The sequence below is a fragment of the Plodia interpunctella genome, chromosome 20 (assembly GCF_027563975.2).
Source record: "Plodia interpunctella isolate USDA-ARS_2022_Savannah chromosome 20, ilPloInte3.2, whole genome shotgun sequence".
NCBI classification, from domain to species: Eukaryota; Metazoa; Arthropoda; class Insecta; order Lepidoptera; family Pyralidae; genus Plodia; species Plodia interpunctella.
Genome location: NC_071313.1, coordinates 6,009,945 through 6,027,890, shown reverse-complemented (window position 1 = coordinate 6,027,890; position 17,946 = coordinate 6,009,945). Strand labels below are relative to the sequence as shown.

The 17,946-nt window shown below is 36.2% G+C and overlaps 2 protein-coding genes across 2 annotated transcripts; one reads left to right on the top strand and one right to left on the bottom strand.

The window, feature by feature from the left end:
• Positions 1–3,051: 3,051 nt before the first annotated feature.
• Positions 3,052–17,820, top strand: Prosalpha6 (Proteasome alpha6 subunit). Its single transcript, XM_053760456.1, has 6 exons — positions 3,052–3,168; positions 4,391–4,641; positions 5,407–5,566; positions 11,039–11,248; positions 11,515–11,691; positions 17,008–17,820. The coding sequence occupies exons 1-6, from the start codon at positions 3,166–3,168 to the stop codon at positions 17,026–17,028; spliced, it is 822 nt and encodes a 273-aa protein (XP_053616431.1). The 5' UTR covers positions 3,052–3,165; the 3' UTR covers positions 17,029–17,820.
• On the bottom strand, positions 12,300–14,798 carry Naglu (N-acetyl-alpha-glucosaminidase). Its single transcript, XM_053760444.1, has one exon. The coding sequence runs from the start codon at positions 14,781–14,783 to the stop codon at positions 12,336–12,338; it is 2,448 nt and encodes an 815-aa protein (XP_053616419.1). The 5' UTR covers positions 14,784–14,798; the 3' UTR covers positions 12,300–12,335.
• Positions 17,821–17,946: the final 126 nt, after the last annotated feature.

Genomic DNA, 17,946 nt, shown 5'->3' with positions numbered 1-17,946 from the left:
GGGATACCTACGCCTCATGTTGTAAAATTTTCGAACCAGTAAACGGTCGAAAAGAAGCTCGGAACTCTTCACACGTGAAGACTTATAGAAATATGGACTTTATACAGGTAAGATCTTCGGTCAAAATCAAGTTTATATCAGTTTATGGCCACAGTTGAGCAAATAATGCAGAACATAACCTAAAATAGTGTTATTATTTTCAGGATAATCCACTAAAACCTTCCTTTTTTCTTTAAACTCGCACCACGGTCGTACATCTGCAACAATATTGAACATTGGCGTTTTTTACCTCCATTGGCAATGTTTGTGTACCTTTGTACCAGTAGCGCCATCTGCGCTTGAGCTTTACGTAATATTGTCTTGTCTAATAACATTGAGATAGTCTATTAAATTAACAACTTTTTAAAAGTCGTATCCTTCTACCTGCAGATAAGATCTAAGTAAATATTTGAATGTGTAATTAACATTTTAGACGTAAATTACATAACAAATATTTTTACACAAATATTTTTACAACATCACAATGAATTAATAAAACTCTAAAACTCCGCGACAATAGAAAGCAAAGCAAAAAACCCACTGGTAGGTAGTGGGTTTTTTGCTACGGTACGATCACAATCTAAGATGTCCATCATAGAGCTAGGTTTCGTATTTTTTTATTTTAGTACTGTGGGTTTTCAAAATCTTAAACTTTCGTTTAGATAGCATTCATTCCGATTTTCATGAGATGACTCGTCAAAAAGTAAACATTTTTTTCTCTTATATTTTAAGTGGATTCATACTGGCAGGATGTCATCCATAAACACAGGAAAATAATACATTTAGGTAGGTACTATTTTTAATTTCGACCGGAAATACCTATGTTTTTTTTTAATGAAGAGGAATATTTCAAATACGACTTTTACCTTTTTAAGAATATTTATAGTGCCTCTTCACTACCCGATAAATATGTTACTTAAATATTGATTAAGTACTGTAACTTCCTACTTTAGACTTATAGCAAAGGCTTTTCACTAAACAAAAAAATAAATAGTAAACGGAACCGAAACAGACAGTTTGGCACAAGGCTAACCGCCATTTGTAACTCGTAAACGTTTTTCTAATAGAACGTTTGTGATTAATGGTTGTCGCCATTTTAGTTGATATCAATCACTATTTACATTAATCGTGACCTTGTTTTTTTATAAGTACCTAGGCATGTAAGTTTTTTGCGTAGGTAATCGTCGCGCAACAATCTGATTCTTCTTCTCTCTGTCTTGTTCGCAACAAATTCAAGCTATGGTATGATATTGTATTAGAAAAGTGTCGGTGATATTATACTGCATTTTTGTTTTTTCAAATATTTGTAAGATACCTACCTACCTAGAGCTATTTAAGTACTTAGGTACCTACACACATATTTTTTCAGAGAGAAATTGACTAAGGGCCTTCCATTGAACCTCTGGATGTATTTTTAGCATTTTTAAGTTTATTCTATCATTACTTACATACCTACACACAAAATTACAACAGTAAACTATTTGTATTAATACATAGAATATCTTAAACACCTAGACATTATCTAGGGTATCTGAATCCAGATAAGATCTGAAATTGAATCGACTACCAGCACACTACTACCTAATCTAACAAGAGACTGTAAGCTGACTTCTATTGTTGCTGGCGGCTATTGTGAGTTTCTGTAACAATCCTGAGAAATGGACCCGCGCAAGTGCCTTGCATGTTAATACCTGAGACACGTGTCATCTTCGGCCGTGGCCGTAGGTAGCGGGGTTAGTTGGATGGGCTGTGCCCATCCCAGTAATAGTCTAGTAGAATTTTTTCGAAAATAAATTTTAAAGCAGATATTTTTCTGCCTCATCCCGGCTCTGCAATATATAATCTTACACATTAACCTTTAACATAATTATTTGCAAGAATAACAATAATATCTATGAACTCATTCGTAAACTTTCTTGCAATCATACCCAAGTTTGATCTTAGAGCGCGGCCTCACTAATTACGTTACGATGCGTTGTTTTGAAATTGACATTCGCTACACTGCAGTTGTGGCATACCTAGTATCTATATAATAACACTGTTTTGATCCGTTGACGAACCGCGGCTTGATGGAAATGGTGAGGCAATTTCTTCACTCCTGGAAAATATCTCTAGATACGCCTATGTCTTCATCTCTAAGCTGGTTACAGATATATACATAATAATATGTAGTGTAGATAGGTAGTTACTTAGTAGATAGGTATTATTCGCCGACACCACATTGATTCTACATATAATGTAAAATCAATGATAAAATCAAAAGTTTAGATATTAGACCCTTCACCTTCAATATTTACAAAAATACACTTTACTACTAGCATCTCGCCCCGCTTTTGGCTTGGGTAAAACCATAGTAAAAAGTATAGCCTATGTTACTCCTGAAGCTTTCGCCTATCTATGTGCCAAATTTTATAAAAATCGGCCTAGTAGTATTTAAGTTTTTTTAATTCCAAACATAAAAAACAAAAATACAAATTTTTTTATTCGTATATAATAAGTTGAAAACGTTAAAAACATTTTAGGTACCTACCTAAATAATAATAACAGCGATTCGCCGATGCCTAGATAAACCCTGCAAGGTTTTTGTGGTGCGGTTATAATGTTGTGGTATTGTATTTATACCATGGAATTAGTAGGTACCGAAATACTTATTAAGTATTTCGGTACCTACCAATTCCATGGAATTAATATTAAATCCATGATTTATACTGAATAAGGATTTAATAATAATAATCCGAACCATCATGTCTAGTTGTTTTCATAAAATAACCAACATGGCAGGTAAATTATTGAAAAATGCTTAATGTGCTTGCCTAATGTTAAATGCTTAATAAATAAATGAATAAATGCGCAATTATTTGCTACAAAGTTGGTGCAATAAAATGTAGCGAAATCACAGATTGAGAAAATTAAATGTTCTCAAAATAATAAATCTAAGGATAGGTTACTTGCCCTTGCTTGGCATAATAAAAAATAATAAACGTCAACGTAACGTCAAGCAAGTCAAAATAACCAAAGTCCATTTGACGTTTTACGAATCATTGTTTCGTTTACGTCGGCTTGTGTTTTCTCTATATTATCCAAGTGATTTTTACGTTTATTTCCATATTTTTATCCTTTATCATTATGGTGAGTACAAAAATATTTATACAATAGTCATTACAGTACATTGGAATTTAAAATCATACATTTTATTTTAGAAAATTGCAATGTCATGACCGGAATGTAGTGGTCAATTTTGACAATAATCATTGAATTATCAAGGGTTTGGAAAGGATTTGTATTTACCTATGTAAAATAGGATATATCGATGCTATTTTATTGACAGAAGTCCAAAGCATGTATGTATATTGATACTTTGTATGAGGTGTAACCTATAAGTCTAGAATAACTTGTCAGTTTATTAAGTAGTACCACAAGAGGATGAATCTACATACCTATACATATAATGAAACTGTAAGTGAGCTATGTATGCACATAGAAGATATATTAATGAAAAATAAGCAAGGTCATTATGGGACAAATAGAAGCCAAAACATTTTTAAAATAATATTTTGTCTGTATGTTTGCTCGCGCATCATGCAAAAACTGTTTAATAGAATTTGATGCAGTTTTCACAGCTTTTTAATATAGCATATGATCTAACTTAAAATATAGTATAGGGTTTATCTGTATTTGTTGCTTAGAACTCAAGATATTAATAAAAATAAGGTACAAGCGGACACACGTAAAAAAACGCGGGCGAGGCCGCGGGTGAAAGCTAGTTTGTTTACTTTAAAATAGTCATCTTCAAGGGCATAAGCAGTAAAACAATTGCTAGGACATGAAGTGGACTTCATGTCTGAAATTGGTCAAATTCAAATTCAAAATTCTTTATTCAATTTAGGATGATATACATCACTTATTGATGTCAAAAAAATTACTTAAACTAAGTCTACTGCCGGCTTCCAGTACAGTTCCAAGCACAGGTGAAAAAGAACAACAAACTTCACCGTCGCACATACCATCTTTACGGCTTGTCCATGTAGCATGGCATACCCTATTACTAAATCATCACATCAGGCTGGATTTTTACTGGGTTTAAGCAAAACTCTTTAAAAAAAATTGTTAAAATCTTGTACCAATGATTGAGGCATAATAAACAGATAGACATTATTACATTAGCATTATAATAGGGACTATCGGCAACTATGTATTTTTAATTTCAGCTCAGTTCATTTGCATGTAATTGGAAATAAGAAAATATTTTACTAAAAAGCTTCTTGGGACTAAACATTCTGTCATTTCAATGCTCAACAGGTTCAAATAAACAAAATGAACAGACTTCACAAAGCATTATTAAAATTTCCAGTTCCGTAATCAGTATGACAGTGACGTCACTGTATGGAGTCCCCAAGGCCGTCTCCACCAAGTGGAGTATGCCATGGAAGCTGTAAAACTGGGTTCTGCAACTGTTGGCTTGAAGAATAAGCAGTATGCTATCCTTATCGCTCTGAAGAGAGCCGTCAGTGAGCTGTCAGCCTATCAGAAGAAGATTATATCAATTGATGATCACATCGGCATCTCCATCTCGGGTTTGACCGCTGATGCTCGGATGTTGAGGTACACGGTTGAACAATTTTTTAACTAATTTTCTATTCATTCACTCTATTTCTGGACGCCGAAGAGGAAAATAAACCTTAAAATTGTGAAGAGCTGTTGATATTTTAGCTCTTGGCTCTGTCTAACCCGTCGGGGATAATGATGTGATGCAGGTATCTGTATCAATTTATATAGATTATAAAGTCACTTAGTTTAATTTTCAATTTTATTTTTTAACAACAATGTCATTAACAAATATATTCAAAAAATAGTGGCCTGTCCCCTCCATAAAATATATATATTTAACAGGTTACAATCAATGTAAACAGATATATAACAAAAGTTATAAGCCAGACTGTGACCTAAAAGCGGGATGATGAATTAAACCCCTAAATCGGTGCAGTATTTTTTTGAGTATATCGCGAACAGACAGGTAGCCAGACGCGATATAATTATTTTTAATTACTTTGTTTTATAATATGTAAGGAAACATTTTTGGGTTTTGTAATCAATATTTTAATTGGTTTCATAATTTTGCTGTATAATTGTCTATAATCAAATCTTGCAAGTTGAATTTACTTCCCCTAGGGTTAAAATTCTCCATTGCTTCAGTTTCATTATTATACCATGATCAGATGGTCAGACACTAGGATCGGCTCCTGACGAGGAAACAATCGTTTACTGCACAGTATTTCCATGTCACTTGGTGAATACAAGAGACTTTATTTTTGGTGTCAAAAATGTTATTTTTGAAAAAGAACTTTAAATCTTTGGTCTATATTCCAGCCGTTTCATGCGCACCGAGTGTCTGAACCACCGCTACGCGCACGACGCGCCGATGCCTGTCGGCAGACTGATCGGTATGGTCGGTAACAAGATGCAGATCTGCACACAGAGATACGACAAGCGTCCACTTGGTGTTGGCCTTCTTGTAGCTGGTTATGATGTGAGTTTCAACACATTTATATTAGCTTTAGTTGAGTTGTCTGTCGCAATAAAAGAAAACACAAATATCCTGCGAGGTTTTCTTAGTTCTGTAATAATGTATGTGTTTAAAAAAATTGAACAAATTCCTGACAACTAGGGATGCTGCTTTAGTATTATAAAGTTAGAATCAAAACTATCAAAAAGAGCTCACTTTGATCATATGCCATATTTTTGCTAGAAATCAGGGCTTCAATATACATTGCAGATTTAGTTTAACAGTCATCCATTATGATGACACTAAAAGTGACACATATAAAATACTAGCTTTTGCCCCGAAACTTCATATGTGAGTAAAAATCCCGTTTCCGGAATTTCAGTAAATCCCTTCTTAGTGCTCCCCTACACTGTCCTAAGAACCTACACACCAAATTTCAGTTTTCTACGCCCAGTAGTTTCGGCTGTGCGTTGTCTGTCAGTCCGTCAGTCAATAACGGAAGAGTTCTATACATATAGTTTTAATCATCATCCAGCTTTGTTGTGTAAGAGGTTACTGAACAAAAGGAGACTTCAGCTGCATTGCTTTAGAATTTATTATATAATAATAATAATAATAACCCCCCCGTGGGGCCACCTTGACGTGGTGGGGGGGCTTACGGGAAACTTGGTACTGGATATTATTTCAATTATGTCACTAACACCTTGACTCAACCTTTCCCAAACCAACGGTCCCAAAACCCCTCCAGAAGTGAAATGAAAAGTAATAATAGTAGATATAATTTACGGTCGCTTCCCGGGGGTCGCCGGGGCGCACTTGGAGCCGGTGCTGAGTGCCACAGTATGCGAACCATCGGCGACGGGGGGCTGAGCAGGCGGGCTCCCCTCGAACAAAGGACTACAGCCGATCATATCATTCCTCATTCACCATCATCATCATCCAATAGTCTCTTCCCTTCACCTAGCTCATCGCCATACTCATTCCAAACAGGAATAGTTTCACGAGCATCAACTGTTTCTCCAATGTCAGAAGATGTTGTGCAGGGGGCATCCGCCACTAATCCAGTACCCACTTCTGATGTAAACCGCGCGCGAAAAATTTGGACCCAAGACATGAATGAATTTATTTGGCGCACTTACTTAATTCTCACAAATCTAGAACATAATACCCGTGGCTACCTTGCAAGCCTTCACCAGAAATTTAGAGAGCAATTTCCAGAAATGGATGTATCAAGACAAAGGGTCGGAGATCAACGTCGAGCCATAGTCAATAATCACATGCTTAGTCAGACTAAACTGAATGACATCAGAAATGAAGTTGCTATTACTTTACATCAACAACCTATTCCATCGACACAAATAGACATGTCAGGTAACCGAATGAAATGGTCAAACGAAATTAATGAATCAATTATCAGAATTTATTACGAAGTAACCGAAATAGAGACAAATATGACCGCACACAGAAAGAAACTACACGCTAAATTTATTAAAGAATACCCAAATCTAACTCACATTACAGAGCAAAGACTTTCAGACCAACGAAGAGCAATAGTTAATAATAAAATGGTTTCTGAACTTAGATTACTGGAAATAAAAAGAGAAATAGAAGAAAAACTACAAATACAAAACCGTCATAATAATCATTTCAAAGAATCACCTAACACAATTGACCAATCACAAGATACACCCATATTTACTGAAACCGAAGATACCAACCAATCATACCCAAATCCTACATCTATCCTGAATATGTCCACAAGTACACTACATCCATCATTTCAACAAGCCATAACAGAGCGTTTTGAAGAAATAAAAGACCAATTTAAAGACACAGACCCAACCTCTCGTCCGTTTATTCCAAGACAAAGAACATCAAAAAAATTTGCACTAATAGTAAGCTTCATTAACAAAAATATCCTCCCCAAATACTTAAATACAGAAATTGATTTTACAGAATTACAAACAATAATATACACAGCAGCATACACCGCAGCTACCTGTAATGGTACAAAAATAAATATTATTAGACAAACCAGAACAGAAATTCAAAAACCCTCATGGCAGAAGAGATTAGAGAACAAAATTGATAAATTAAGAGCAGACATTGGTAAATTGACCCAGTACATTAATGGCAATAGACGTAGTCAAATAGTTAGAACCGTAGAGGCCATAAAATTGAAATATTCTGTACATACTCAACACGAGAATATAAATACACAGTTAGAGCATTTTTTGGATACTTTGAAACAGAAACTTAATATAGCTGCCAATAGACTGAGAAGATATACAACTTGCACAGATAGGAAAAACCAAAACAAACAATTTAAGAACAATGAAAAATCTTTTTACCGAACTCTATCATCACAACAAACCCAAAATCAGCAAACCGACACACCTACACCTGAGTCACTACGACAGTTTTGGGCCGACATATGGGAAAATCCGACCAATCACAATGACAACGCCAAATGGATACAGAAAATCAATGAAATAACCGACACACCAAGGATGCAATTTGAACATATATCAGCAGAAACCTTCCTTAAAGTCATAGAAAGGACTCATAACTGGAAATCCCCCGGAACCGATAATATTCATAATTATTGGTACAAAAAGTTCACTTGTACACACCCATACATTCACAATCACATTAACACATTTATATCATCACCTCACACTATGCCAGCCTACATCACCCAAGGCATAACTTATATGCTTCCAAAAGATAAAAATGACCCGAAAAACCCTGCTAAGTATAGACCCATCACCTGTCTCCAAACTATATATAAGATACTTACAGCATGCATTAGCGAAATTATATACGTACACTTATCCGAAAATGACGTAATGGCTGAACAACAAAAGGGATGCAGGAAAAATAGCCAGGGATGCAAGGAGCAACTTACCATAGATGCAGTCATTATGAACAAAGCCACCAAAAATAAAACAAACATATACTCAATGTTCGTAGATTATCAAAAAGCGTTTGATTCTGTGCCACATAGTTGGTTAAAATATGTACTGCAACTATACAAAATAGATCCTACCTTAATATCCTTTCTGGAAACTGCTATGCAAAAATGGGAAACTGTTTTAACTATTAAACAAAATAGCCAGTCAATAACTACTGAACCGATTCGGATCCAGCGGGGCATCTTTCAAGGAGATGCCCTTAGCCCTTTATGGTTCTGTTTAGCTATCAACCCACTATCCAGTTTATTAAATATCAGTAAAATAGGTTTTAAAATTAACAATGAAAGCACCCATTTTGTCTTGTCTCATCTATTGTATATGGACGATATTAAATTGATAGCCAATAGTAAAAATGATTTGTTCCACCTTGCTGATATAACACAAGAGTTCTCACATGATATTAAGATGCGGTTCGGGATAGATAAGTGTAAAGTTTTGTCAATTGTGAAGGGCAAAATGCACAATAATAGTTATATGCTTCAAACTGGTGAACCGATTGAATCTATGGAAGAACAAGATACATATAAATACTTAGGATTTAAACAGGCTAGACAAATAAATCAAAAAGAAACAAAATTAGAACTTATTACCAAATTTAAACAACGACTTAACGCTATTTTAAAAACTCATTTGAACTCTAAAAATACAATAAAGGCTATAAATACCTACGCTATCCCTATCCTCACTTATTCTTTCGGTATCATCCAATGGTCACAAACAGATTTAAAAAATCTACAGCGCACAATAAACACACACCTCACTAAATATAGGAAGCATCACCCAAAATCCTGCGTACAGCGTCTCACATTACCACGCCACGAAGGAGGAAGAGGGTTGATAGATATTCAGAATTTACATAATCGACAAATACATACATTGCGTCAATATTTCCATAATAAATCCACACACTCAGCCTTACATAAACACATAACCAAAACAGACCAAAAACTGACACCCCTAAATCTTTATGACTTACAAAAGCAATCTAATGAACAATTGACAGATAGCAAAGACAAAATAGCAGCATGGTCAGCTAAAGCCTTACACGGGAGACACCGATCCTACCTGAGCCAATCACACGTCGACAAGGACAAGTCGAACGAGTGGCTTCGGAAAGGTGAACTTTTCCCTGAAACCGAGGGCTTCATGGTTGCTATTCAGGATGAAACAATAGCTACCCGGAATTACATTAAATATATAATAAAAGACACACAACAACCCACTGATTTATGTAGACATTGCAATAGTACAACAGAAACTATACAGCACATTACAGGAGCCTGTTCAGCACTTGCTCAAACAGATTATAAACACCGCCATGATCAGGTTGCTGCCATAATACACCAACATCTTGCTAAAAAATACAACTTTATCAAAGAAATGACTCCATATTATAAATACAAGCCACAGACCGTATTCGAGAATCGACAGCATAAACTCTATTGGGATAGAACCATCTTAACAGACCGAACCATTTACTACAATAGACCAGACATCACAATACACGACAAAGAATCAGAAACAGTATATCTTATTGATATAGCCATCCCAAACTCACATAATATACAAAAATCTATTTCAGATAAATTAAGCAAATACCAGGAACTTGCCATAGAACTTAAAGCACAATGGAGAGCACATACAGTCCATATAGTACCGATAGTTTTATCATCAACAGGGGTAATACCGAAATCACTTTCACAAAGCCTGAAAACATTAAATATTCCGATATATATAGTTTATCTTTTACAGAAAGCCACCATTCTTAATACTTGCCGGATCACCAGAAAATTTCTATCTTCTTCCAGTGTTTCTGCTGGGTTTTCTATTTAGATTATTGCTCCTATCGCTTGGCTAAGGCCCGCGTTAGTTGCTTATATTACCCTCTCTCAAGAGGAGAAAAATATACATATAAATAATAATAATAATAATAATAAAGAAAGAAATTTGCGAACTATACGACTTCTTCAGACTCTTAATTTCTTTCTTCTTTTCAATTGGTTACGTTTGGCTACGAGCTCGCGTATCCAATAAAACTCCTCAAAATTAATTTTGAGTGAAATATAAAAATACAAATAATAATAATAATAATTGGCGGGAGACCTACACAACATCAAAACTCTCCAAAGCAAAACACGTAGAGGCCTACGTGTTGGATCCATATCCCCACGCAAGCCTCTCAAAGGACCGGACTTAGTGCCGTGAATTCCAAAAGAGGAGAAACATAATAATAATATTCATTTATTTCGGACAACTTGATCCATAATGGTTAGTAACAATTTATCTTAAAATACTGTATGGTTAGTTTACTACTGTACTGTTTAATACTGTATGTATTATATGCCTGGAGACTCCACTCTTTCATCTTCGTGTAACAATTTTATTTTTATTAAATTTTGAATGTGTTTGTCCTCAATCTAGTCTGATGGGATGACTCGAGCTCAAAAATGCCTGTTCAATTTTGCCTCGAAGAAATGAATTAATTATAGGACTGGGGTTTAATAAGCTAAGTGAATTCCAGGACCAAGGCCCGCACATCTACCAGACCTGCCCCTCGGCCAACTACTTCGACTGCCGCGCCATGGCCATCGGAGCGCGGTCGCAGTCCGCCCGGACTTACTTGGAGAAACATCTCAACACATTCCCCGACTGTGACCTCAACGAGCTGGTCGCTCATGGACTGAGGGCTTTGAGGGATACGCTGCCTAACGAAGTCGATCTTAACACTAAGGTATGTCGTTTACACTATAGTTTGTCTCTTTTAATGTTTCCTTTCATAAGGAAAATTATCTCTTTAGTTTTTTTTTATTTTGTCCCATTTCTAAAAACATATGTTGCGCGTAAATTCACGCATAAATCGCGAAAAAAAAAATCAGCTGCTCCATACAAACACCTGAGAAAAATATATTTTTTCGCGATTTTGGGGTTGCTCCTATAACGAAAAGCGATTTAATCTTATGATAAAAATTATACATAATATTAAAATATTTTTCGCAGAACGTGTCGATAGCGATCGTGGGCCCCAAGACGCCGCTGCGCATCAGCGAGGAAGCAGAGCTGTCCCGCTTCCTGTCGCTGGTGGAGGGCGAGGAGCGACGCGGCGGCGCCCCCGGCGGCGCCCCCGGCGACGCCCCGCCCGCCGCGGGGGACCCCGACCGGGACCCGCAAGTGGGGGTCAGTATACGATTTCATTAGAAAGTTTTCGCGGGCAAAAGCTAATACATGATAAATGACGAATTTTTGTTTTGTATACTTATTTATTTATCAATATATGTACATTCTAGCTGCGCCCCGGGGCTTCGCTCCCTTGGGAGTTTCGGGATAAAAAGTAACACATGTGTTATTCCAGGTTATATTCTCCCTGTGTATGAAATTTCATAACAATCGGTCTAGTAGATTTTACGTAAAAAAGTAACAAACATACACACTATACAAATTACTTTAGTAACGCTATGAAAAATATTAAAGAAGCACCATCTATGTACAAATACTCTATGTACTGTCATATCCTGTGTCAAATTTTGTGTATATAAACTTGTAAATAAATAAAATCACACATTCTTCGACTCGCGTCGCTAAACGTAAATTTTTTCAAATAATATATTTTTAATAGACTTTTCAACTAATTTTAAATCTTCGTATAATGATCCACATGTATTGTATTACCATAATAATAATCATAAAATCTTAAAAAATGTTTAATAAAAAAAAATCAAACATTAATGTGTTCGTTCGCTAAAAATGGTGGTATTGAGAAAGGTTAGTTTAAAAAAAGAATGAAAATTATGATTTACCTTTTATTAAGGAATGATATATTCTTAACTAGGCGTAGTAGACATCAATAAAGTGACTTCAGGTCTCCAATAATCTCTTTCTCTTACTGTGCTTAAATTTCTATCTTTTATTATATTTATCGGCAAATCACTGAAATTGGGCATTATGGCCCATTTTTTGTACAAATTTCGTGCTGTCCTGCTCACACCGTGCCTCACATAGTTTTTCGAATCAATATCTTTGTACAAAAACTCCTGTTCTACGGTAGATCGTATCATATGTTGAGCACCTCTCTGATCAAAAACTCTGTTCTTATTCTTCGCGTTCAAAGCATCTTGCAGGAACACCCGCCATCTTGGAATATAATAATGTTCCATCAATTCTTCCCATTGCTTGCACGCGTAATCTGTTATTTCTCCATTGGGACCCCATAAAGTTATTTGATTTCGCGCGTTCAATTCATACATATATCTTTCTTCTTCGTTAACACCGAAATCCCTGGCTTTTCTGAACCAATCTTTTGCGGAAAAGTCGTTGTTTTCACGTAGAATTAGCAAAATATCTCCCATGGCTTCTAAGAAACGGTCTGAGGACACTTCGAACACCCAATCGTTTGAATTCTTGTCTATCAACAACTGCATATATAACTGCTCGACTCTGTATTGTAACGCCTGACGCGTAATATCCACTAAATCGTGCTCGAATCCTGGGCCAGAGCATTCGGCGAACGCGAATATTCGAAATGCTTTGAATAAGTCCTTACTAGCATACCACGCCCAAGGTTTCAACCAAAAACTTGGTGTGCGCGTCACTACATACTTCCCCCTCATTTTGTTGAAACCTGTGAAGTTATAAACACTTCTCGCGAGATATCTCCATCCCTCTGCGGTCTTGTTGCATCCGTATCTTCTCTCAGCATACCCTTCCACCCAAACATTGAGATTTGTTGGCCCTTTCCGCCAAGCTGATTCGAGCATCAGATCGTAAACCACGTAATTCTGATTGATTCCCTCCGGAGTTAAACCGATTCCTATCATGGTGCTGTTGACTCGATCTCTCGCTTCGTACACCACTGTGTTTATAGTGTCCAAACTTCCAAACATGCCTAATGTTCCACCGAAATCGTGGAGCATACACCAAATAAACGGCTGTCCGAAATACATTTCATAAAGGTCGTATTGAGGCCATTGCTCCGATTGCAAATCTAAAATTAACATTCGACCTCTCGGCACAGAAGTCAGGAATGCCTTAACATTCTCGATTGGCCAAAGCAGAGAGTCATGCACAAACATCCAATTTTGAAGAAGCCACACTGCCTTATCATCATTGCGCGTCATTGTTGAAAATATAGCCCTGGAAGTGTTTTCCAGAAATGCTTTAGACAACACCCCTTTCTTCAGTCCAATTTCATTGAATGGATCAGCTGTGTAGATGTGGCTGCCGTCAGATATATGACTACCATCTGATATATCGTTAACGGCCGATAGGAACATAGTACCAATGGTTTTGAACAAAGGTTCGTTCGGATCTAAAAATAGTCCACAGCAATAATCGTCATCGAAACCATTCCATCTGCTAACTTCGTGGAAAGTTACGTTCGGATATATTTTGGCGAACGCTCTAGGCACGTGTCCGGCGAAAGACGGCAGTACTGGCACCATCCCGACGTTAAGCATCAGTTCTATGGTAGACACTTGATTAGCTTCCTGCACGGAATGCCAGCTGTCGTACAAAGGGCCCCCCCAGCCGCGCACGTTGCCCATCCTTAGCCAAGACAAAAACGCGGGTCCTGTGAAATGTTCATCGATTTCTTCCTTCGTCATCCCAATTCTTTCATAAACCCTCTTCCATGCGGCTTCTTGTGCGACCGGAGCGAGAGCAAGATTGATTCCATTGAATGCCATCCATAATACATGCATAGTCCAATCAGCTGGTTTCCACCACACGAAACTATAAGACGCAGTGCACACGTTTTGGTAATATCTGAACCTGTCGTTAGCTATTACCGTCTCGCCTGCTTCCGGCAGTGGGTCCGGACACGACAGCCTTTGCACTTGCCATCCTATATGACTCTTGCAGTACTTCTTCAAGTAATAATGATATCCCCATAGAGCTGCTACTCCTGTGCTAGCTCTGACCTTCAACTTATTATCCGATGCGACAATCACAAAAGAGTCTTTGCTATCTATAAACAGCGCCCTATCGATAACAATCTCAACGTTTTCGTGTACGTGATTGTAAGACCATTGTTGTGGATGGTTAGCTTTGTGTTGCGAAAAATATACTTTCAGTAAATCCCTGACAATTTTCTCTTGAGTAGAACTGGAGGTCTTTGTCTGCAATTTGGTGGGGTCCAAATATTGTAAATGATCACTGGACACGTACAATGCACAGTTGAATAACAAAATGTACAGTAACATTATATCAGCTTCATTGAGCGACTGAGCGTAAGAGCTGAGACTGAGTGGCAGGATTGCTAAATACCGAATCATGTAGGGCTGTCAAATGTTTCTTGTTTTGACCTTGAATTCTCGTACGGTGTTAATTTAATATTAAATTTTCTTGTGAAAACATTTTTAGCACATCTCATCATGTCATTTGTGACATCGAAATATAAATAATATAATTTATGTTTATTTTATATTTAAATTTGTTCGATGAGCAATTTGTTCTGTAAGTCTCATACCTTGGAAGCTGAATTAGAAATTAGAACTACTTTCAGTTTTAATTGAGATTTTAAAAAACTTTGAAATATAACCAAAATTATAACTACCTATCTGAATAATAAGGGATATTGGTTATTCTCATTTCTATAAAGAACTGTGAAATCTTGTAAACAATTGAGGTTATTTTAATTGAATATCTCTCGAGCAAAATAATCTCAGGCTCGTGCCAGCCCTATTAGGTTGATATGTAACACTGTTGATTCAATAATCACATAATGGTATGTAACGGTTACGACGGTGACCGTTGACCGCTGATAGCGTAGCATGAAACCAAGAACGAGCTATGTAAACAATGTACTATCAGTGACACATTCTAATACCACAGTTCAGTGAGACATGCAGTTATCTAGCTTTGATTTTAACGACACCCTAGACTGTGGCAAATTGTAATTATTTTTGACATTTACAATTTTATTTCCCTCTTTCATTCGGATCCAATGGTCCGCTTTTCTAATTTTCTTCTCACGGTCCTTGTGTTTATATAAATGACGTATTCGGCATCCTTAGAAGTCAGACCATTGTTGACCATAAGTCGTGTTGGTCGTCTATTCAACATGATTTTCATACAAATTTTCACCCACCATTATTGTCATTTAAGATTGAGATTGAGAGATTTTTGAAAAACTATTCTATTTTGAAACCGGTTCTTCATCAAAATCACTCGAGCTGATTTTCGTACAAACTTTCACCCAATTATGCCTCTAGATATTTGGGGGTTGATTTAAGAAAAAAATCGATCCAGCCGTCGCCTTTCCGACAGACTTTTAGCATTGTAACCATTTTAAGCGAATAAACTATTATATTCTTTAGCTTTCAAACTTTCAAAATCAAATTAATTATCAGTGGTCACTCGCCAAACGCCCCGCGCTAACACCTCACGATTACCGCGTATTAGATGTTCGATAAACGACTGTATGAACCATGTACACTGTGGCGCTAAAATCGTATAGTTCAATGACAGTTTGTTTTTCTATCCTTGTTTAAATATTTAAATACTAAGACTAGCCTTTGCACTTTGTACACGTGAAATTTATTATTATTAAACCTTTGTACACGTGAAATTTACTACTATTAATATCTCACGCTCGAAGCGGTGTTGCCAAATGAGATTCATAAAAAAAATCTGGATTCTAACAGAGTTATTTCATCTCATTAGAAATTTTCAAAATTAGTTAAAAAGAACGTGCGAAATTTGCAAGAAACGATTTAAACTGGCGCCATTTTACAAGTTAAATCAATATAATATTGTAGAATCACAGACGAATCTTCAATATTTTATGTTTTTTTTTTATGCTGACCCAGGGCTTCGCAGCGTTACAGCTCTAATGCAACAATTATTTACAAAATATATTATCGTTGAGTTAATATCCTATATCACAAGTGCGAGAGTATCTTAATTATATTTACTACCCTCTTTTTCATAAAAAAAAGTTAAAGCGTACTTTAAACTAGAGTAAGTTTTGTCTCGTTCTGTCAATGTCAAATATTGTAAACTGCGAAAGTGACAAAACATTCTTTAGTATAAATCACTAGCGACCCCCGGCTTTGCACGGGTGCAATATGATGTAGGGCTGTCAAATGTTTGTTACATATATATAAACCTTCCTCTGGAATCACTCTACCTATTAAAAATCAAAACCAGCATCAAAATCCGTTGCGTAGTTTTAAAGATCTGCATACATAGGGACAGACAGTGGGAAGCGACATTGTTTTATAGTATGTAGTGATGATAATGGCTTATTTTTTTTATGAATAATCTTAATTTTGCCCTGGGCTTCGCTCCCGTCGGAATTTTGAGATAAAATATAGCCTATAGCAATTTTAGATAATCTACCTTTCTAATGGTGAAAAAAATGTTTGAAATCGTTTCGGTAGTTTCGGAGATTACCCGCTTCAAACATACAAAAAATCAAAACAAATTTTTCACAAACCTCTTTATAATATTTGTTTTATGAATAAATAAAGGGTTAATGTTTTATTTTTATTACAGGTCGCGATGGAGACCGAGTAAGCTTTGAGGAAGTCCAAGTCGAAGAAGAATCAGCTCCAAGAACCAGCATCACTCGCATAGAATATTGGTGGTCGGAGCTGACGCGTGTATTGCCCTCCCTTTCTAACGCATTTAAAGACCCGCCGTGGCCAGTGTCTGTTTCGCTCTTTGCCCTTTGAATTTCCACACACATAACTACGTTTTCACACTGTGTATTAAAAGGTCAGTTATAATTATATCAAATTAATGATATTTAAATATTCTCACATTATCAGCTATATACCAAACAAATCTCATTTGATATGTAAAAATGTGTTCTTAAAGTTGAGACGCGCCAAAATGCTGTTTCGACACATGTCAAATCGCCGGAAGCCTCCACTATCATATTTTATCAATTCTTTCTATTTATAAGCCATAATTTAAAATCTGGACACACTATGCTACACTAAATAAAAGATTTTATTGTACACTTTTGCCACAGTTTAAAAACTCGACAACGGTGGCAATCAAATTCGTAAATTGTGTAATGGAAAACTATATATACTGTAATAAAATCTTTTATCTAGTGTTGAATACTTTTTAGTTTTCGCTAGTAATGAATACAATGTATTTATGAAAATGCAATGGTGGCGGTAGTGTGCATAGGAATTAAGAAGTTATCATATGAATCCTGAAAGTTTCTTCATTTTTCGATAATTAGTTTCGGCTTTTGCTAGCAGATGCTGGCCACGGCGAATGCATAGAATATGTTTTAAAAAAAAATTCTTAATGCTTTTCTACTATATAAAAATAAAACACATTTATATATCTTCATATATCTTTTATTTTTACACCTAGTTATATTGCATATAGTCAAGTGTTTTGGGTAACATAGAGCTGATTTTTTATTAAAATAGAGCCCAGCCGCATTGTTCCGTTGCGTTGACGTAGCCCGTTGCC